The sequence below is a fragment of the Mesocricetus auratus genome, unplaced genomic scaffold (genome assembly GCF_017639785.1).
Source record: "Mesocricetus auratus isolate SY011 unplaced genomic scaffold, BCM_Maur_2.0 Super-Scaffold_100028, whole genome shotgun sequence".
Classification (NCBI taxonomy): domain Eukaryota; kingdom Metazoa; phylum Chordata; class Mammalia; order Rodentia; family Cricetidae; genus Mesocricetus; species Mesocricetus auratus.
In genome coordinates this window covers 7,984,444-8,007,589 of record NW_024429209.1, presented here as the reverse complement: position 1 = coordinate 8,007,589, position 23,146 = coordinate 7,984,444, and the positions used below count along the sequence as shown (strand labels likewise).

The 23,146-nt window shown below is 40.2% G+C and overlaps 1 protein-coding gene across 14 annotated transcripts in view; it reads left to right on the top strand.

Annotated features, from left to right (window-relative positions):
* Positions 1–23,146, top strand: part of Ptprt (protein tyrosine phosphatase receptor type T) — a 1,105,935-nt gene that overhangs the window by 969,970 nt on the left and 112,819 nt on the right. For all 14 annotated transcript variants that reach the window (XM_040732970.1, XM_040732973.1, XM_040732967.1 and 11 more), the window contains one exon: positions 7,046–7,194. In XM_040732970.1, coding sequence (XP_040588904.1) covers positions 7,046–7,194 — 149 coding nt within the window. The remainder of the gene's footprint in view (positions 1–7,045; positions 7,195–23,146) is intronic.

Here is a 23,146-nt window from a genome sequence, read left to right as displayed (position 1 = left end):
CACACATGTCCTCAGTTCATACCATTGACTCTGATTGGTGGAGCTCAACCTCTACCCCAGTTAGGAGAATTCCCAGTTAGTAGAGTTTGGATGAAGGGTTTTTGCTGTATTTGTAAGAGACTGGGACTGTATGCAACGTGACCTGAATCTGCATTTTAAAATTTCATTTGTGCTTTCACAATTCATGTATAGCACACTTTTTACATATATAGTGTACTCTGTCCTTACACCATTGTCTTCTCTTACTTCCTTTGCCTCCTGCCAAACCACTACTTTGTTTCACTAAGTCCCCCACCTACTACTTCCATGGACTCTAAAAAAGTCTTTTGTAGCTGGGGAGTGGTGCAAGCCTTTAATCCCAACACTTGGGTAGCAGAGGCAGGAGGAACTCTGTGAGGTCAACAGGCTCCAAAGCTACAGAGGAACCCTGTCTCAAAAAACTAAAATAATAATAATAATAATAAAGTCTTTTTGCCCTGTTGCTGTAAATTAGTCTGCCTTGCATGAACATAAGTAGGGAATTATTTACTTAAGAAAGAACAATTTAACACCCCTAGGTAATAGGACCCCCTGGCTCCCAGTACTCATTAAATGCATCTTGCTTCTCAGAGAGGAATGGGGTCTCATGAGCTCTACCTCCTTGCATTTTGAAGGACTCAGTATTGGGCAGGTCACGTGTGGGTAACCACAGTTGCTGTGTGTTCATGTGTGCTACATCCATGTCATGTTCAGAAGGTAGCATTCCTTCCTACCTTCTGGCTCTTACATTCTTTCTGTCCTTCTTCAGTGATGTTCTCTAAGTCTTGGAGAGGGCAAAATAAATGTCTCACTTAGGGATGAATACTCAGTCATTGTTTATTCTCATCACTTTGATCAGTTATGAGTCTCTGCATTAACTGGTACCCATTTAAACTTCCCTGACCAAGACTAGAAGCACTAATCTATGCATATAAGTGGAAGTGTTTAGAAAACAAAGCACTAATCTATGTATGTAAATAGAAGTGTTAAGAGCACAACTGGACACCTTGTGCACTTAGGAAATCAACAATAGTATGTCACCCTGTAGCCTATGACCTTCTCATGGACTTGTGACCAGGTTTTACAGTGCCAGGCATGAATTACCTCTTAGGAGCAAACCTCAAATCCAACCCAGAAACTGTCAGTTAGCCCTCTATCAGTCATCACTATGGCACCAGTGGATACATATTTCTCAGTAGGTGAGTATTGCGGCTCATAGGGCTCACAGCTGGGTAAAACTCTTGATAGCTTTTATCCTCTGGCAGCTGGCTTTTCCTTCTGGCGTTATATGAAAGCTAACCAGCAGGAAAGAAACTTCAAGCTTACTTCCAGTTTGATTTCTCAATGTCCTGCAATCAAAATGTGTGGTTTCCTCAGCATAGGGGTATTGTCATCTAATTTGCATTTCTAATCCTATCCCTAGAAGAGTAGGAACAGGTGTGTGTGTTTTCAGGCAGAAAACAGGACTACATCCTATGGCTCCTACCTATGTATTGTGTGCCTTGACTAAGAACCCTCTATCCAGGCCTTTTTAAGTGGAAGTCTCTTCTGTGAAATGGGAGACTAGTATAGTTCTCTTCCTGTTATTATGGGCAATCATTGGTATGGAATCAGTCATGTGGTATATAGCTTTACACTCTGGCTTCAAGGTTAAGTCTCTTTGAGTTACCAAGATATTCTACCCAGAGTTGCTAGTAAAGGCTGTGCCAGAGGCAAAGCCCTCTGGGAAGGAAAAAAGTGCCTGGTCAATGTCTACACAGGAGAATGTACATGACTAGTCAGTGTCTGCCCAGGAGAGTATCCATGACTGGTCAGTGTCTGCCCAGGAGACTATGCATGGCTGGTCAGTGTCTGCCCAGGAGAGTGTCCATAGCTGGTCAGTGTCTGCCAAGGAGAATATATATATACTTGTTAACATCCAATAAAAATCCTTAGATGGATCTCTCAAGATATCTAATAATAAGTTGGATCCTACTTTTCCAAGACAAGAAGAGACTGAGGGATTTTGTGAATGTCAATGATGGAATCCCTCATTGCCTCTTTTCCTAGAAACTATCCAGTCTGTACTTAAACTCTTCTAGCTGTGGAGATCCTCATACCCAAATCCTGAATGGGAAAGGACTCTCATCTGTTTTTATTTCTTCTGTTTTGTTTTCATCACCATATCCTGTCTTCAGCCACATATATAAAGGAACTGCACATTAACTGCTTGTGCAACAAACTCATGAGCAAAGGGGAAGAAAATAATTTTAGGAAAGAAATGGAGATGTCTACAAGAGGAGAGATAGCTTTTTAAGGCCTTAGAAGGTTGAAATTACTGTCCTGAAACATTCTCTTGCTCTAGAAATGACCAGCAGAGGAATCAAGAGGCCTTTATGTTCTCTCTTTTCTTCAGCTTGTGGTACCCCCTGCTGGTGAAAACTTTTGACCCAACTGGCAAGAATTGCAAAACTGATAGAGAAATACTTTCAAATTCAGAAAAGTCACAAGTACTCCAGTGTTAGAGGCCTTGAAGGACAATACCATGCGTCATATGACTATTTTATGATGTTTGTCTGTTTTTATGTTGTTGTTGTTTTGTTTTTAATGGTTCTGTGACTTGGCATACTCTGTGGTATCCAGAGTTTTTAAAAAATATAGAAAAAAATATAGACTTCTGTGAACACTACTTCTGCAAATATTCCAAGAACAAATTGCTGAGTTATCTACCAAAAGTATCCCAAGGTACTTACTTTCCAAGGCCCAAACTGATATCGTGCAGGGTGCTCCTTCTCATTGGCTGCTCTTATCTACTTTTGAAGTGACTATAATTTGTACTCAGAGCAGGATAACAATCTTTTGTACACTTCAAATCATAGACTTTTAAATAGAAATTTGTGCAACAAATTTATTGAGCATGGGCTATGTGCCAGATACTCAGCAAGAAATTGGAGTAGGTACAAGGAGTCAAAAGCCCTTCTCCCAAGAGGTGCTTACCCTAGTGGGTGAGAGTTGAATGACTGTCACAAGAATGGATGAGTGCTTAGCTGACATGGCGTCAAACCCTTTCCTGGCCTCCTGCCAGAATCAAACCAAGTATTAACTCTCTCATAGCACCAAATATTTCTTCTTAGCATTCCTCATCTCTGTGATTTTATATTTCTGCGCTTACCTATTTAATGCATATCTTGGTCATTTGTCTCTGGGCTTGTAGAGGGTCAAGGTGAAGAAGACACAGCTTTCTTCCATTTAACAGAGCCTGATACATGTATGTGCTCAAATATTTGTTCAAAGAATGAGACAGCATGAGAGGAGAAAATTACAGATCTGTTAGTAAAGCGGCAAGAAGCCCCAGAGGATGTCTGACATTGGAATGACTTTCATCTTTGAAAGATGAAGAGAGGTTCCCAATGGAGAATACGTACACATCAAGGCCAGGGGTATTGAGCATCATGGGATGGGGAAAGAGTTGCTGTTTACTAGGAAGTGTGAATAGAAGGCTTAAGCTGAGGCGTATGCCATAGTTTGAATATTTTTGGAATTTTCAGATTTGGGTTTTCTCCAGAGGGAAAAAAATGGGAACAATAAATTAAATTCTATGATAATGGCAAAAAATATCCAATTTTCCTGTTACTAGGATTGTTTTAATTCTTAAGTTTCGAATGCCATCTGTGACTTTGTGTTTTCTTTTCTTCTATGTCTCTTCTATTTCCACCTTTAGGGCTGTTTACCCATTGCCAAACACTCACATAGAACACCCATCGCCAAAGCAAGCCAGAAGCTTCAACTGTGGGCTCATCCAAACCTATGATGGTTTGGAGGAGCCCCACCCCTCCCACAAAAGACTATATGTTAAGGGTTGGGGCCAAGAGTACAGTGTTGTGGGTGCTTTGGAACGTTAACGACTTAGTGAAAAGTTACTGAGGAAAAATTTCAGACCTCCACCTATCTAAATCATTGTGTTTCCCAGCTCCTGTCTTGAGCAGCTTGCTCTGCCATGTACATATAAAATTTTCATTCCTTGTTAGAGGGTAAAAAGAGAGAGGGGTCAGCAAGTCAGTGACTTCTAAGCAACCTTTCTCTTTAGAAGTTCATTGTCTCTGGTAATGTTTTATGTAAACCTGGCTAACATAGGGATCATATAGCTGATGTTCACATCTTAGTTTTTAAATTTGTGAATACCTCCATGTTTTGGAAAGGCTGTTTTTCTTTTCGTGTGTGTGTGTGTATTTGGTTCTACCCAAATCTTTCTATAAAATGTCATTTTTTTAATAAGCAGTGAAACCTCTTTTGGATGTTAGTATTCCTTTGGAAGTCAGTGATTTGTGTTGAAGACAACTCTCTATGTATTATTTACCCTGAATGGAATGAGATTGGCTGGAAGTTATGCCTCCAAGGAAATAGCAAAGCTCTGATTCATACTCATTTGCTCATTTGTAGTTTTCAAGTTAATTCTCTTATCAGATTTCCTTTTATTTCCTACTGGGCCAAAGTGAGCAAGTTTGGATGGAGACAAAATATCTGCTGTATTTCAAATTTATGATTAAGAAGGTCACATATACATTTTTAAACAGACTCCTTTTTGATAATGAATGAAGAATAAAGTTTTTAAATGTCATCAGCTACAAAACTATTCATTTTCATTTTTGTTACTATTCTTTGCCTGTTGATTGCCTGATGATGGTGAGAGAGAGTGAGGCTGAACCGGGTTGTATTTCTTGTCTTTCCTTTGACCACCTGGAGTAGTTTTACTAGTACAACAGTCTGCCTCTGGCCAAACCATTAATGACTAAAAAAAATGTGTTTCTTTTCTTGAGTGCAATTCCTTCCCCAGGCCAATTGTTAAGAATAAATAAATGAAGAATTCCACTTTAGGAATTCACATTTTGGCAAAATGAGGAATATAAAAGCTAGACTCTTCTCTGTGCAGATTCACGTAGTCCTTATCTCTGCTATGCTTTCTACTGCTGGGGTGTGCTCTGCAGGAACTCCATCAGAGAGTTTCTTTGACATCTGTAGCTTTTAATTGGGTCCAGCTAATTCTATAGGAAGTCAGAGGATGGGGAACGCAGAGTTGGGGTATTGTGACCCATGATTTACTCTCTGTGTACTCATCTAGGACTGACCACAACCTTCAAGAGAAAACTTCTGCCCATCTGGCCTTCTCTTTTCAACTATATCCTGAGGGGTTCCAATTATGACTTCCTCTGCTTGTCCCTCTGCACCCCTAGGTGGGAAGTAAGGTGTCTTGTCTCTGTGTTATATCATCTTTCTGACCCATGAACTTTTTTCAATAGTCTTTTTATAAATAAATGGAAGATACTCTGCCATTCTATATGTAGTCTACATTATATTCAATGTGTAGTCTACACCTACACATTGGACCAGCATTCTTAGGAACAGGCTGTCAATTGGGAGTTGGATCCAGATAAACTGTTCTAATATACTTCTACATCTAGATTTATCCTTTCCTGTAGTGCTTTTTACAGCAGAGAGATCATTAACTCTTGGAATGACCTATCCATGGTTAGGAGCATTGTTCCTATGTTACATTTAATTTCACCTCTTGGGGATGCCTGTTCTTTCTGCACTGAGACAAGAATAACAAAGGCTAAAGATCATAGCAGGTTCTATGACGACTAGAGCAATGTACCTAGAGAAACCTATCCTAAATATGTATTTAGTCAACAGATTTTCGTCTGCTAGGAACATAATGACCATATTTAGATGTATGTGTAAACCCATAGGGACCACCACATGCAAGAATGGTCATCATATTTTTATCATTTATGAAATGCCTAGCCCCATCAGTTGAAATTTAGGTGAAATGGATTTTTCAATCCATAAAAGAAGAAGTCTTTGACCTTTTCATTCCCCAGTGAGGAATCAGTGGCTGTCACTTGATACAATTCAAAGACAGAATTCCACTGTGTGACTGCCAGGAAGGGTGGTGAGACATTAGAATGTGGTTGGATGAGTCAACAGAGATTTAATAGTAACATCCATGTGCTCACTATCCTATAAGTGCCAGGCACTGTGCTCTGTGTATTGTACGTGCTATCCCATTTAATCCTTATGACTACATGAGGCTAATCCTGTTATTCACTGCAATGTGTTGAAAAGCTCAGCATAGATAGAGATCAATAAACCTGCCCCAGGCAGCAGAGGGAGGCTATGAACTCATGTCTTCCTAGAGCCAAAGGGAGTGTAGCCTCAATGGTTGATGTCAGGACAACTAAGGGACCTTGGAAGCTATCTATTGGTCCTGAATCTGGGCCTCTTGGTGCTGTCTTACAGGTGATTCATATTTACACCAAACCTTAAGAAATGCCCCTCTACACTGTTATTGTTATGAGTGCCTCTCTGGTTCTCTGGGACTGTTGCTTCTATAGGAATGTCTATGAATCAACTCCAGCTTTTTCTTTCTTTGAGCTAAAAGACTAACCTTTACCCTCACTAACCACAAACCCCACTTTAGTCTATGGCTATGTGTTAGATTCTTCATTAGTACATCCCTGAGAAAGGCTTGACTGTGTCTCTTATGAAATATCTAAACTCTACTGGTTAAAATTCAAGTAAGATGGATCTATAAGTCCATAAAAGAAGCCTTTAACCTTTTAGTTCCCTAGGGAGGAATGAAAAAGCTGTTACTTAGTATAATTCAAAGATAAACAGCATTATGCATTGGGACTGTTGGGGAGGGTGTTTAGAGGTACAAAAGCAGAGGAGCAGCCTGACCTTTCCTCCCTCCAAAAAGAAAATGGAGGAGGCATCATAGAGCCTCATTGATTTCTCATTATAAGCTTAAATTTATAAAATGCTCATTGTTATGGAAAAAACTACTAAATGAAAATGATTTCTAGTTTCAGGAGGGCTTGTGTTTACTTGACCCTGACATTGGAGAGCCTGCCTTACCTCTGTTTCTGTTGAATGGACTAAATATGATGTTGAGAATGGGGGATGGGCAAAGAAAGCACCCTAACTTCCCAGTCCTCTAATGCAACTAGAACCATCTGACTGTGATTTTTCCCTTGCACATGTCCCAAAGGAAGCTGGCTAAGAAGCAGAAGGAGACACAGAGTGGAGCCCAAAGGGAGATGGGCCCAGTGGCCTCAACTGACAAGCCTGCCACCAAGCTCAGCACCACCCGCAATGATGAAGGCTTCTCCTCCAGTTCTCAGGATGTTAATGGATTCAGTAAGTCGAGTCAACTAAGGTTAATGGAGTATCAGTGGTCAGTTTTGGTTCAGGTACCTCTCCTATGGATCATTCATAATGACTAAGTCCAGTAAACTATGGTATCAGAATGCTTTCCTGGGATATCAGAGAGGATGGGTCTTCTCCCTGGCAAAGCTTTGGGGTAGCCTAACCTGTTGTAAAGAGACTGTTCAATAATATGGGACTGGGAGGGGCTCAGCCAATGAACATGCCACATGAGCATGAAGAACTGAGTTTGGATCTACAGCACCCATAGAAAATGTTAGTCTGGCTGGCATGTACCAATAAGCTCAACACTGGGAAGATGGAGATGGGAAGACTCCCTAGGGCTTGCTATTTAGCCAGTCTAACCTAACCAGTAAGCACCAAGTCCAGTGAGAGTCCCTGTCGCAAAAAAGAAGGTAGGGAGTGATTGGGGTAGATACAAGACAGCAACTGCTGATGTCCACATGAATGCACAAACACACGGCATACCCATAAACCACACATAGAGAGATGGGGAGGGAAGGATGTAGGAGGGAGGAAGGGAGAGAGAGAGAGAGAGAGAGAGAGAGAGAGAGAGAGAGAGAGAGAGAGAGAGAGAGAGAGAATCTATGCTTACGCAGACGGAATGGGAACAAGTCATCTTAAATAGAGACAGGTAGTTAAAAATAATAACAGTACAAAGGAGGAGGAGGATTGTGACCTTAAGGCAAAAAGCATCCTGTACTGAATTTAGTGACTGACAATTTTCAAAATTATTTCACATTTTACTGTGAAAGCTAGATGAGTCATGGAATGTTTCTGTCTCTGTCCCTAATATTTAAGTAGCAATCTCTAAAATCCCAAGTTTTCTGGGTCCCATATACATAGTGGACGCTGTGCCTCCTGAGCCTAGATAATTCTGTTTGGTCAAGACTATCCTCATCTTCATGCAGACTTAATAAGGCATCCTTGGCTAACATAAGTAGTTTAGATTCCACAGCTGACTCATCCAAAGGAGAGCTCCAAAGCTGGGTAGGTATAAGCCTAGGTTGGTGGCCAGGCTTGAGAAAGCTGCCTTTTATTCTAATATTTCACCCATGCTATAAACTAGTTCTTCCCTGGATTTAATAATAAAATAATAACTTTTCACTAAATATCTTATACATTACAGACAGAATGAACCACAATTTGTTAAGATCACTTTAGATATGGTCTGTCTAGAGGACGTGGAGTGATGAGAATATGAAAGAATAAAGGAAACCGATAGATAATGTCACACAATCTATGATGCAAACACTCTCATTTCATTTCCACCATAATCCCATGAGATACTTAGTGTTACAGATCCTATTTGTAGGCAAGATATGTTTGTTTCAGCTTCCCAGAATCACATAGATCATTTCTCATGGATTTAAGGCCCCCAAGCTGGAATGCAGCATATAACTTGAAAGGTTTTCCAACAAAATCTCTTTGTGGATGAGAGATAGAGCAGGGATTGAGGGCAGTGGATTTTTAACATCATCCAGACAGATACCATGCTTAGGAACACACAACCTTGAGGAAGTCAATGATTTTCAAATGTAGGTGAGCTGTATTTGGTGGGCAAACGTTAGTTTAAACCCACCCTCTCCCTAGAAAAAGCTGAGAAAAAGGAGTACAAGTGTCTTTTACCTGTATTCACTAACTGGTAACATTTTTCAACACTGACATCGGGTTGCACTTTCTCTCACTAAACCCAATCTTCTGAGCTATTTAGAAACTAAATTTAAGTTTTTTGGACATTTGGGTATATGGTTCCTGTGATATAAAACAGCTCTTCAACACACCACAATAAAATTAACTCTTTAAGAAGTGTGGCCTTGATGCAATGACAGCAAAGATGCTTATCCACAGTTAAAAGTCCTTTGAGTCCCCATAATATTTTGGTTCCTTCACTGTAAATCAGGATCCAGACAAGGCACTCACATTCCATTTGGATTGTTCTCTCTGTCAGTTTCCCTATAATCTCTTGGATTTATTTTCTCAGGAATCTGACAACTTTCAGAAGTCTAAGGGGGTTGTTCTATACGTGGTTCTCCTGCCAGAGCTGTCTGCTTGACCATCAGATTTCATTTAGGTTAATCATTTTGGAAAAAGATACACAACATAGTGGTATTGTTTATTGCTCTAAACTTTATCAACAGCCACATGATATCACTCTGCCCCTACTGACAATGCTAAGTTTGAGTGTTACTTAAGGTTGGATTTTTGCAACAAAAATCTAAAAAGATACTGATGATCTTATGAATAAATACTTAATTTTTGCTGCTTCTTCCTCTGAGATAAGAGGCAATCTGTGATCTGCTTCATCCTACACACAGCCCTTTCCTGCCTTAATCTGGGTGAATTACCTGGATTCATTTATTTCCTAGGGATTCAGAAAGGGGAGCAGACAGAGAACTGGAAAGGCACAGGAGGGCAGACTAAGAAGTGGGCTTAGCAAGTCCTTGAAAATAATGTGGTCCTGAGTTGTACTGAGGTATCTCTGGTGCTTCTACTTTGAGCATTGCAAGGTTTTCTTTAAACTGTACCTCCTGGTACTTATCCATGCCAAACCTCTTCTGTGTAGCCCCACCTCCTGTGCAAACATTTTTCTTATTAAAAAGACACCCTGGAAAGACATCAGATGCCAAAAGATTATGGTCCAAGAAGCTTGACAGTCACTGTGACCCACAATTGCAGGTATTTAATCTCAAGTTTCATAGTCACATGGGAAAACAACCTAGGTCACACTGATTTCTTAGATTTCAAAGAAAAATATCACCACTGTTTTCACTATGGAGAAAAGTTAAACCTCAAAATAAAAATGCTAAAGGCTAGGGTGGATTTTTCACTAAAGAGAAAGAAAGGGGAAGAACATTCAGTGGAATCTGATGAGGCATTTTAAAGATCAAGGATAGTCTTCCCAAACAATTCAATGTGTCAAATGTCCATATTTTACATTTGTATTACATGCATATGTAAAATCATGTGTAATCCTATGTACCAGTGTATACATATTTATTTTAATGATATCCCTGTTTAAAAGACAGAAAAAAACAACTTTCAATTGACTGGTTATATTAAATTATTATGAAATCTTGCATTTGTTTGAATCACTGAATATTTTAGAATTCCTTCTATGCATCTAGTGTCTAGGACTGCGGCTATAAACACACTCTAGGGAATTTTTTGAATGCCCTAAAATGCATCAGGTAACTTTTAAAAATGCCCTATGGAACCACTAGGATAAGATTTGAAGGAGAAAATGTAAGTAATGCTTACACTGGAGATGTAGAAATTGCTTCTAAAATCACCCTGATGTATGTAAAATTGAATCTATTTTCGTGACATTAGGGAAGTGGCTGTCTGGCTTCTGAATCGGCATCTTTAAGAACGACTGAGATTATGTGCAAATTTTGAGACAGCATTGAGAGAGAGAGAGGGCAGGAGAACAGTTGTTACATTGGGTAAGATTGTAGAAGGGCATGCTTTGGGCAATTATTTCATTATTGAGCAGGTGGGCCCTAGCTGTATTCAAATTCTGCCTCCTCCTGCTTAGGTCTGTTTTCTGGCCTTATCTATTGCCAGTGACTGCTACATTTGGCAACACCTATTCAGTCAAGCCTCCCAATACTGTATAGGAATAATGATCTCTAGGGCAGCAGGGTGACAGGGCTCTGTTAGATATAGGCTGTTATTTGGAGTTCTTAGGCATTCTTTTAAAAGCAGTACATGAAACATTTCAAGGACAAACAATGTGCATTGTTTTCCATTTAAAGAAAAGCTGGCTTTTATTAGGTAATCTGATTGTGATCTTGGCTGTCTTGAGTACTTGGATTTTTTTTTTCCTGTGATCTTCAGCTCACTGGGATTGCTTTCTGGGTCTTTCTTCAAGCACTCACCTTATATATCATTCTTACTTCTGCTTCTTTATTTCCTGTATTTGCATGTCTTCTCCTGGCTCATGTCTAGACTAAGTAAAATGCTTGAAAACAAATCACAGTTGTATCCCTATGACACGTGAGCTCGACTATTTGCCTTTCTCATACTGCATTTAGGCCTCCTTGTTCACTGGCTACAGTTGACCGCGCTCCCATGGAGCTAGAGTTACAGGAGATTGTAAACCACCTAACTTGGGCACTGAAAACCAAACTCTGGCCCTTTGAAAGAAGAACAAGCAAGAGCTTTTAACCACTGAGCCATCTCTCCAGCTTCCAGATAAATATTTCTACTTTTGCAACCCATTTCAACAGAAGACCCTCATTTTCATGTTGTAGATAACTTATAGGTTTAATATGTTGTCTCTTCTACATGTGGGAAAACTGGGGTACAGAGTACATGGTCTTTGACATAATTGGGACACATTTTTCTGTGTACTGGTTAAAGTTTATCCACTCAGTATTGTCAAGAATTTAGGAAAATACCCAACTAGAACACCCATAATAAAACGATAGTAAAAAATTAAAATCAGAAAATTATAAAAACAATAAAGTCAAGTCAATGCAGCTTTATAATACATCATAATTTAATCTAAATATGCAGGCTAGATCATATTGAAATCACCAGACACTGTAACATTAAGTAAGTGTTCTGCTAAGTCAGGAGCAGTTTGAGAAAAATAGTTATAAATTAGGAACTCACAGATAAACATTGTGTCCTATTTTATTTGTGTGTGTGTATGTGCATGTGTGTGTGTGTGTGTGTGTGTGTGTGTGAATATGCATGTCGATATATATTTGTGTACAGGTGCCTGCATCATATGTCTCTCAACTTCATGGTAGCAAACACTCAAAGAGGAGAAAAATTCCGGGGAGTACCTACTATGTACTAGATCTTTTGCTTTTTTGTAAATTCTTCTCAAACTTCCTCAGAATTATATGATTTCTATATTACCTCCATTTTGAAAATGAGAGAACCAAGTTTATGGCAGCTAAAGTAAACAAGCCCAAAATTATGTAGCACAGAAATACTAGAGGTGAGATTAGGAGCCAACTGGAGCTATTCACCTTCAAACCAGAGCCATTAATTGTAGCTTGGCAATTGTCAGTTTCACTGAGTGAGCCCTTGGTAATGTCAGAGACAGACAGCACTATTCTCTAGTGATGGGGCGGGCAAATTTTCTTCCATGTGAGCAAATGCTGGTGCCACCCCTCTGATGAACACAGAAGGTCTATTTCTGGGTGCTGCCATGAAGCCAATTTGATTGTCAGGAAGTGCTGGGCTCTGATGAGCATCTAAGTCCAGCCTTGCAGCAACCCTGTCCTGACCATATGTTTATTAGTGAACCCGCTTGACAGTAAACTTATACATTCATATATGGAAACATCTTCCTAAAATTCTTTAAAGAATTGTCAAAGAAATCTGGATCCAAAAGCACACATTCTCCTTTGCAAACTGGACATCTTTGTCTTTAATCTTTTTCAATCCCTCTACCGTGAAGCTGGGTAGAAAAGAAAAGATACAAAGGCAAAATAGCCCTGCAGAGTGGGAGGACAGTGCCTCCTCCCATCTCGCTATTCATCCAAACTCCTGCTGCAGATGCAACTGCCCAGTAGACACTCTCACAAACAGGTTCTGTGGGAATTGTCCCTCTAGGAGATTCCTAGGAAAGCAAGACTCTGTATCGGTGGTCTCATCCTCATTATTGCTGAGCTGGAGCAATCTGCAAGAAGATACAGAAATAAATGAACAGGGATGGCTTCTGGCCCCTGGCTCACCACAGGGCAGGAAAAGAGGTCTACACAATGAACATCTTTGTTGTATGACTTTGTGCTAAAGCAACCTGCACAAAGAACTCCAGGACTCTTCCCCTGTCTTTGTGACCAAAATATACCTAGGAGTACATTTCAAAAACAAACATGCATTGTTTTCCATTTAAAGAAACACTGCCTTTTCTTTAGTAATCTTATTTTGATCTTACTGTCTTGCATATTGATAATTTTTCCTCTGTGATTTTTTTTGTTCCTTTTTCTGGGTGTTTCTTTAGGCGCTGTCTTGTATATTGTGTTTATGTCTTCTTCATCTTATGTATTCATGTGTCATCTTCTCCTGGCTCATTTCAGTCCAAACAGAAATGCTTCAGGTGCTGTTTTCTTTTGATGATGAGAGTAGCCCCTGCAGCCTGAGGCATGTCCCTGTCACTCAACAGACAGAACTCATAAAAGGGTTTCTTTGGGCTTAAGTCAGGAAATGTTCAAGTTTGATTCCCTCATAGGATGGTGGAGCAGAGATGGGGCAGGCAGAAGGAATCACCAGGCAAAATGCAAGCTGATTTATTTTAGGAATATATTGTGTAACTGGCATTGGGAAGATAGATCAGAACTTTAACATGTACCAGGGGATGGAGGGGATTGTGAGGAATTCCTTGAGAAGGTGAGTCAGCTACAGAAATGAGTCTTGGTATTCTCTGGCGTAATTGTAGACTTGGTGGTACATGAGGTTGATGATGGTTCCCTCCATTGGGGGCCTATCTGAGTCTGTTATTTTGCTGAATAGTGTCCTATATTGTATCTAGTTCCAAACAGCATGGCTAGGTAGAATTTTTACCCTAGTGTTATAAATATCACCATTATAGCCTAAAGTCCAAAACATGCTTTCTGGATCCTTTGTGACTTTTTATAAAAATACTCTCAGGCCACTGTCCAAGTCTCTGACTACCAGATACTCACTGACAATTTATTTATATGAACAAATTAGAATTCATACTAAGATCTCTCTAATTCCAGATCCTTAAACTTTTCTCAGAGTGAATTTCCTCTTCTATGAACCTGAAATCTGTCACTATAATTTCAACTCATTTATATTTTTCTTCACCTATGTACCAATCAGTAGCCCAGCGCTGGCTTTGTCTGCCCTCTGGTGTTGGATAGGGTAATGGAGTCAATTTTTCTCTACCTCTGGCACCCACCCCCACCCCATCTATTAAACTGTTAGACTGGATTTTCCTGTGCACCCAGGTATTTCTTACATGCTAAATAGTTCCTCTTCAGTTATCAGACTTCAGTAAAATGCTAGTCCCTGTTTTCAGTCTGCTCAAAACCTTTTTTGGCCCTTCAATTTATTTGACCCATAGTTATAGAGTTCCCAAGATAACCATGGCACTCTATTCCAGGTTAGGACTTCAGAGAGCTGACATCACTCGCACTCTCAATTCCAAACTGGCATTCAGAATATACTGTTTATGTTTTAATTACTGTCCAAGTATCTGTCCCGTGACTGCCTACTATAGATACCATTGTTTCAGTCAGGGCTGGCACAATCAGCCTGTGAGAAAATGACTTTCAAGCCCCTAAGGAGAAGTGATTTGATGTCTTATTTATGCCAAGTCCGCCAAGTTATATGTTACTTCCAACTGTGTCACCACTGACATCATTTACTCTTCCAAGTCTGGAGCCTCAAAAAGGAAATTTTTTGTTTATATTTATGGTTGTAGTTATCCTTGTTCAATAATTAATGATATTGTGGCTGGTAAGAGGCTTAGATGTTAAAAATACTTGCTGCTCTTGAAGAGGACATGGGTTCAGTTCCAAATATCCACATTGTGACTCACTGTCTTCTATGGGGTTCAGTGCCTTCTTCTGGCCTCTGTGGGCACCAGATACACAGTACACAGAAATGCATGGAGGTAAAATACTCATAAACATAAAATAAGAATAAATAAATCTTTTAAAAGTAGTTAATGATGTCCTCATTTCAATGCAGAATACTTAATTCATATTTATTAACATCATTAGCATATTAAGAAGATTAGATAAATATTGTAAATTGATGATTTAAAGATGAGGAAACCAAGACTTAAAAATAGAAGTAAATGGAGCTTTAAATGTCAGAGTTAGACCTAAAATCTATGTCTGTCTGACACCTCTGTCCCCATAGATAGCTGAAACCATTCCTTTACACTGCCTTATAGAAGATTGGCATTATTATTGCTATTTTATAGGTCAAGAAACTCAAGCCTATTCTACCTGTATAGTAGTCCGCTTAGCTGTATAGAGTTTGGGTTTGGATAATTTTGGCATGAGATGTTTTTACTTATTTGCAAGTTTATAAATAAAAGAAAAGAAAGTCAGGTCCACAGACACTGCATCATCCATTTAAAGTGGTGTGTCCCAAAGCCCACTCTCCAAATAAACACAATCAGAGGGCTAGTGCTTTGGGACAAACATGTTCAATGTGCAGGTAATTCCAATGAAGTTCAAGTTTAAAAATCATCAGCTCAAGGTACAGCCAAGGTCTGTCAAACTCCAGGGCTCTTGTGCCTCATTTGCTAAGTTGTCTCTGACATTAAGAGAGTCACAGGCTCACTGGGTGGGAAGGCTCCCAACTGCTTCTTTCCCTGGAGTGGCTGTTTCAAAAGGACATTGCTGTCAGAAGTAGTTGACTTGAAAGCTGCTAGCATGTGTCAATACAAGTAAGGATCTGCCTGTCAAGGGTTCTCTCTCAACCATATGGGATTTTCCTCTCCTTTTACCTGGAAAAGTCAGTATGGAAGGAGTGGAAATTTCCAAGGTGAAACAATAATGTGTCAAGCAACAGAAAACCAAGAGCTCAACAGAGCTTCACTCAGAGGAATGCAAAAAAGAAGTGCAAAAATTCTGTTTGCAGGAACAATTATCTTTTCTGGTTGCTCTGGGATTAAATTGAATCTGGGAGAAGAATTGAATGTTACAAGCTTGCCACCTCCAGTTTTATTGAATATTTTACAGAGATTATTGAATATTTTGCAATCATTCTCTTGACTGACAGATAAAGGACACGCTTATTAAACTCCTGGAAACCCATAGTTGTGTGGAATTGTTTGCTCTTTGGAAGAGAGAAATGGGAATGTAAGTGGCCCTTAAGAAAGTGGACAAATTGTCCATCACAAGCACTGTGGAGTTAGCTTGTGGCAAATTGCTCAAAAGAATTTTGAACAAAAATGGATGTAGCCCAATACACAGTAAAAATTAAGAAGTGCCTTCAATATACTATCTGATGCAGCCTTCTCTTATTAGAGGTGGAGAATTTGGTCCTGGTGGGGGGGGGTAAAGAAGTCACTAATGGAATTAGGAGTAGTTTAGGAGCTGTGACCATTCTAGCTCTTGTTCAATAGTTTCCCTCAAAGGGTTGAAACGCTGTTTGTACTGTATAATCATTAGTGGTTTGTCTTCTAGTAGTTTCTGCATACATCCTCCTGTCCCCAATCTGATTTCTGCGCAAATAGAACCTTCTCAAATTGAATTATCCTTTTCATCTCCTCATTATGGGAACAGCTGAGGTGTTCCTTTAAATATTCATTGAATGCAGACTATAGGGGAAATATTATAAGGATTGTAAAGATAAATAAGACATGCTCTCTGCCTTCAAGGATATTACTCTCCTCCATGAGGAGACTTATAAGTGGATCTGTTTCAATAAATATGGTAAGTGATAGAGGAAAGGCATGTATAGTGTCCCAGGAACACCAATCAGAGTCGCAGCAGGTAATTAACTCTGTCTAACTGAGTTAGCAACTGCTCATTTAAAGGCCATGCAAGAGAAGACTTGTCCCAGGTGAAAGGTACAACAGATTGGATGTGTCTAGAGCATCACAGACTCAGAGACAGAGTCCAGTGCACTCTGCTGAAAGTACATGGCGTGAGATGAGACTGTCCTGGTAGTTGGAACTTACTAAGGAAAAGGCCTCCCATCTATGACCAAGTTAAATTCATATTCCAGGAATGCTAACCTATATAAAAGCCGAATGACCTTGTGCCAGGTGCCCTTGGTTTGTGCTGAATCTTGGCCTCACGGGCTCCTTGAGTCCTACAGCTTCATCTTTGCATTGTGGGAATAGGGACAACATTTTTGCCATCGACAGACCTTCACTGTCACTGGGAGCTGGTGCAGCCATTCCTTCCCAATAGCTTTTCAAAAGGACATCAGCAAAGCAACAAAAGCTGAAGGTGCTGCTGGCAATTTATGCTCAGCCACTGCATCTCCAGAAGAAAATAGAATAGTCCTCCACACTTCACAGGTGGTCCTGAATTGTAACAGGGCACTTAGAAAGTGCTTCTTAGAGTAATCAGGGATAAAGAAAAGATGCTGGAAATGTAAATATGTAGTTGCTAGGTAGCAGAATAAACGAAGTCTCAGAGACTTTTTTTATCTCCTCAGCTCTAAGCTACAGCCTGGATAAGTGAAAAACACAGATAATTCTACTATCTAACACTTTGTGAGTAATTGCTGGACAAGGAGCTCAGACTGACTCATTTCCCATAATATTGCAAGCCGTTGTCATGCCCATTAAAGAAACTAAGACTCTGAGAGTTGAAGTAACTTACTTGATCAAGGTCATGTAGGTCCCAAGGAAAGCATGCCTGGGTTTGAAGCAAAGGCTTATGGGATTGACCTGTCAGCAGCCTCTTCTTCTAGTAACAATTCCTTTACTTGGCTTTCCTACTCTCCTTGTTTCTTCCTCTTTTTCTACAGCCATTTCCTCTCTTTCTTCTATACTGGGTGCTCTTTTATTTTCTCAACCTCCAACCACTGAGGTACTTGGGTCTTAGTCCTGAAGCTCATCTTTCCTGTTTTATTCTCACTCCAGGTGGGCTGGTGATAATGCTAAGATGATAAACCAAGGAACAGGCCAGACTGGAAACAGATTTTGGTTGGAGTGGGTGGTACTTAAATCTCAGCCATTAAGTTTGAGGTACTAGTGAGTCACTGCAGAGGTATCGAGTAGGCAGCTGATTCTGGGTTTTTGAAATCCATCAGAAAATGACCTGGAGACACAAATTTTGACTCTGTCTTATACACAAGGTAATTAAAGCCCCTACTATAAATAAATAGAGAAACTGAGGATCAACTGCCTCTGATTCTTATAATCTTCCACCCCCCCCTTCTGCAATGATCTCTGAGACTTGGGAGGAGAAATGTGCTATAGATGTCTAATTTAGATTTGAGCATTCCACTCTCTTTCATTCTTTACACCTTAACCAGTTGTAGGTCTCTGTATTAATGACCATCTACTACCAAAAGAAGCTTCTCTGATAAGGATTAAGAGATGCACTAATTGAGAGAATGAGGGGAGGGGAGAGGAGAGTGATGGGGGAAGTCCTTCTGTTTATGTTTGTTTTGTTGGTTGATAAATAAGGTACTGTTGGCCAATAGGGAAGCAAGATAGGTGGGACTAGGAGTCGATGAGGATTTTGGGATCCATAGTCAAGAGCAGAGAGTCACCATGTGAACCCGGAAAGAGAGGATGCATCAGGATGACATCCTCGGAAAGTTAAGTCCTTATAGAAATATATATATATATATATATATATATATATATATATATATATATATATTAGTAGTCACGGGTTAATACTTAAGATAGAACTAGCCAATGAGAAGCCCTGGACATTGGCGGACAGCATTGTAACTAATAGAGTTCCTGTGTATTATTCAAGGTTGACGCAGCTCTGGGGCCAGTCTGGCAGAAAGAATCTCATTACAGGAGAGGGAGTTATAAGAAAGAGAAGGGAAAAAGGAGGGGAGAGGAGGACATGAGAGAGCAGGAAGATTGAGTCAGGGGACGAATAGAGGAGAGCAAGAAAAGAGATACCATAATAGAAGGAGCCATTATAGGTTTGAAGAGAAATCTGGCACTAGGGAAATGTCCGGAGATCTACAAGGTTGACCCCAGCTAACAATCTATAAGCAATAGTCCAGAGACTTCTCTGATAATTAGATTGATGACTACCTTATGCCATCCTAGAGCCTTTATCCAGTAGCTGATGGAAGCAGAAGCCAACACCCACAGCTAAACACTGAGCTGAACTCTGGAATCCTGTTGCAGAGGGAGGAGTAATAGACAAAAGGGTCAAGACCAGGCTGGAGAAACCCACAGAAACAGATGACCTGAACAAGGGGGGAGCTCATGGACCCTAGACTGATAGCTGGGAAACCAGCATAAGACTGTTCCAGACCCCCTGAACGAGGATGTCAGTTTGGAGGTCTGGTTAATCTATGGGGACTCTGGTATCAGATCAATAATTATCCCTAGTACAGGAGCAGAATTTGGGAACCCACTCCACATAGAGGGATACTCTCTCATCCTAGACACATGGGGGAGGATCTAGACCCTGCTCCAAATGGTATGACAGACTTTGAAGATCCCTCATGGAAGGCCTCACCCTCCCTGGGGAGCAGAAAGAAGATGGTATAGGGGGTTGGTAGGGGGCGGGGGAGGAGGGGAGGGAGAAGGAACTGGGACTGACATGTAAAAGAAGCTTGTTTCTAATTTAAATTTTAAAAAGGGGAAAAAGAGATACATTAATCAATAGGTATACTGGTTAGTTATAATTTAGTTTAAATCTATGTCTATTTAGCAGAATAATAGTTATAGGCTCTCCCCTAGGTCATAGCCCTGTCCTACCCCAGGTTCTGTCCCTGATAATGGTGCCACTTAGGAGTTTAAACTTATGGAGTGGACCATAAATCAATAAAAAATGGATAATTACTCGCATGGCATTCATGCCATTATTGCATAATTAGGCATATCTTGCCAGGCCAGTAATTGTTGTAGATCAAAGAATTCACAGCTGGGTAAAACTAGTAATTACTTTATTCTGGCATCGTGAATAGTACCTTCTGACACTATAAAAACTATTACATAGGAATGTGGCTTCTGTGTCAATACCAGCTAAATTTTTCTATGTTCTGTGACTCACATGTGTGGTGTCTTCAGTGAAAGATTTTTATTGTCAAGCTCTGAAGGGTAACCAGAAACACTAACAACATCTTATAATATTTGTGGTTTTGGGGGACCTCTCTGTCCAACAAACCATTCATTTTATTAAGGTTTTTATTAGGGTTTCTGTCACCCTGTTATTGGGTAACTCTATAGTCTTTTGATGTGTGTGTTGGGTGTGTGTGTGTGTGTGTGTGTGTGTGTGTGTGTGTGTGTGTGTGTGTGTGTGTGTGTGTGTGTGTGTGTGTGTGTGTGTGTGTGTGTGTGTGTGTGTTGGGTGTGTGTGTGTGTGTGTGTGTGTGTGTGTGTGTGTGTGTGTGTGTGTGTGTTCTACAGCAGTAAGGTTCTATGTGTCTTCTTTGAAAGGTCTTTATTGTTAGTTACACCCCCGTACACCCTCTTCTACCCTGCCTCCCAGATTTGGTGGCTCACACCTACAGTTCCCACAGCACTGGGAAAATGAAGGAACAGGATCAAAAGTTCAAGACTAGCCTCACTATATAGCAGAGTTGAGACCAACCTGACCCATATGGGATCCTTGTTCAGAAAACTAAAATGAAACCAATTAAAATAAAGGGCAGCTTATTCTGAATTTGAGGAAATGACTCCATGAGATCCAGTGGTAAAGCATTTTCTCAGTTGGTGATCAACTGTGGAGAGGCCAGGCCATGGTGAGTGGTACCATCCTTGGGCTGATCATTCTGGGTTCTATAAGGAAGCAGGCAGAGCAGGCCATGGTAAGGATGCCAGTAAGCAGCACCACCACCACCCATGACCTGTGCCTTGGTTCTTGCCTCCAGGTTCCTGCCCTGCTTGAGTTTCTGTGCTGACTTCCTTCAGTGATGAGCAACAGTGTGGAAGTGGAAGGCACATTAACCCCTTCCTCCCCAACTTGCTTTTCAGTCATGGTGTTTTGTTGCAGCAATAAAAAACCTAACTAAGACAATACAAATAAATACTAAATAATCTCTATATCCATACTTGTCTTCTCTACTTAATTTTTTCCTATAACAACCAAGGATATTTTTTAACTAAACATTAGGATAAGGACCAAAGGTAACATGCTGAAATTTTAAAGTATTCACACCTCCCAAGCTGTCACATTTACTGCCCTTTTCTGCGAACTTCAGCTGTGCTGTCTTTTCTCACAGGACTTTATTTATGCCATTTCTCTATATAGACTGTGGTGGACTAACTATATCTCACAGGCCAAATCTAGCCTAAGGTATCTATTAATGTAAATAAAGTTTTATTAGAGTATAGTCATTCCTTTTTGAATATTTATTTTTTAAAGCAAATTGCAGCTTTCTTTAGATTTATTTTATTTGTGTATTTATGTATACTTTGTCTGCATGTACATCTACACACCAGAATACAGTATCAGACAGTTTCGAGCTGCCATGTGGGTGCTGGGAATTGAACTCAAGACCTTTGGAAGAGTCATAAGTGCTCTTAATCACTGAGCCATCTCTCTGACCCCACCTGTTTGCATACTTCTATAACCACTTTTGTACTGTGATAATGTACTTAGTTATTTGCCACTTGACCCACAGAGTCTAAAATAATTACTCCCTGGCCCATCACAAAAACAAGTTCCAGCCCCTACTTGATTATTTTAGCTCTCAATACAGTGTTTATTTTTTTATCTTCTAATCCCTTTATCCAACTTCTTCCCTTTTATCGGTAGTATAACTAAGATATATTTCCTAATTTTTCCCCTCAAGGCTGACTGCAGTTTTTAGACACATTTTTCTAAGAATACAGGGAAAATAATTTACAGTTTATTTTCCCCAATCCTCAACATGTAGTACATTGTCACAGAACAGAAACTCAAAACTTTTTATAACAAGGGAATGGATAGATACATAAGGATTGGGAAGAGAAACACTATCTGCTCAGAAAATTAAAAGGAATGTTTGGCATACATGGTGCCACAGATGGTTGTACTATTTTCAACGTCTATCAGTGGCTACAGGTGGAGGGATAGGTGAAAGGATGTGCCTTTGCCAGTCAGATGTCACCCACATCTTAGTCCCCCTTGTGCATTAATCACCAACCTCAGGATTCCAATCCTCAAGACAATTTTACACATTCATTTTCATGGTTCCTGGAATTCTGGGACTTGTTAGTCAAATGAGCCTTTGAAACCTAGCCACTAGATCTGACAATAAAGGAATATGCTCTAATCACCCCACCAATTCCTTGAGCAGTAAGGGGAATAAATGAGAGATGTTTCGGGTGCATACAAATAGGCAAATCTGTTTGGCTGCTTCCTGGTTGTGCTAAGGAAAGAAGGCAACAGAAATAGCAAAGCAACATTTGTAACACAGATTTGGTTCTCACCTGGCTGGTTGGCTGCACATGTAGACATGGAGATATGGCTTATTTGAGGGTGTGCTGTTGATAATGGGTACCTGTTATGTAGATCTGATCTATGTAGCCGTGGAGTGCCAGCTTCCCCTCTTGCTCTGGGAGCCACAGGCTTTCTACAATTAGTGAAACGCACTAGCTAAAAAGGAAGATCTTTGGGCCGTGTTGATTTTCTAGGTAATGAGAGATATTTCTAGATGAGTTGAGATATCTCAGTGAGATGCATACCTGCAGGGAATGTGAATAGGTTCTATTGGTTAAGGACAACATGGTAGAGGAATTGGATTTTACAGATTACCAGAGTCAATCAAGGCAGAAAAGGAGAAGCCAGCGACCACTCTATTTATCACATCAAAATTTGATAGCATGAGAAATAGCAGCCGCTATGTTTTGTTCACACATTAGTGGGCAAGGAGTTTGGACAGAGTACAGGGAATATTTGTTTCTGCTTGATGATGCTAGGATGTCCTGAGTGGCTGGTAATGGCTATGACAAGCCCACCTTGGGCCATATGTCTAGCACTTCAGTTCTTTTTCAGGTAGCATCTACTGGGGATGAAATGGCCAAATGACTCCGTTGTTTGCATGTCTGATTCCTGTGATGAAATGACTCAAACATCTGGAGCAAGCTAATATTGTTCTTTCCTCGTGCGTTTGACAGGCTTTCTTACAGCATGGAAGGCTCAGGGCAATCAGAGATGTCTTCTATCATCACCAGCTTCCCCCAGAGAGTGTATTTCAGGAAAGTCAGGAAGAATGCCAATTACCTTTAAAATGAGGTCTATGTGCTAGCATCACTTCTGCTGCCTGTCATCATTGGGAGCAGTCATAGGCCAGCTTAACTTGAAGAGACTTGAGGGGCAGACTCCATTGCTCTGCA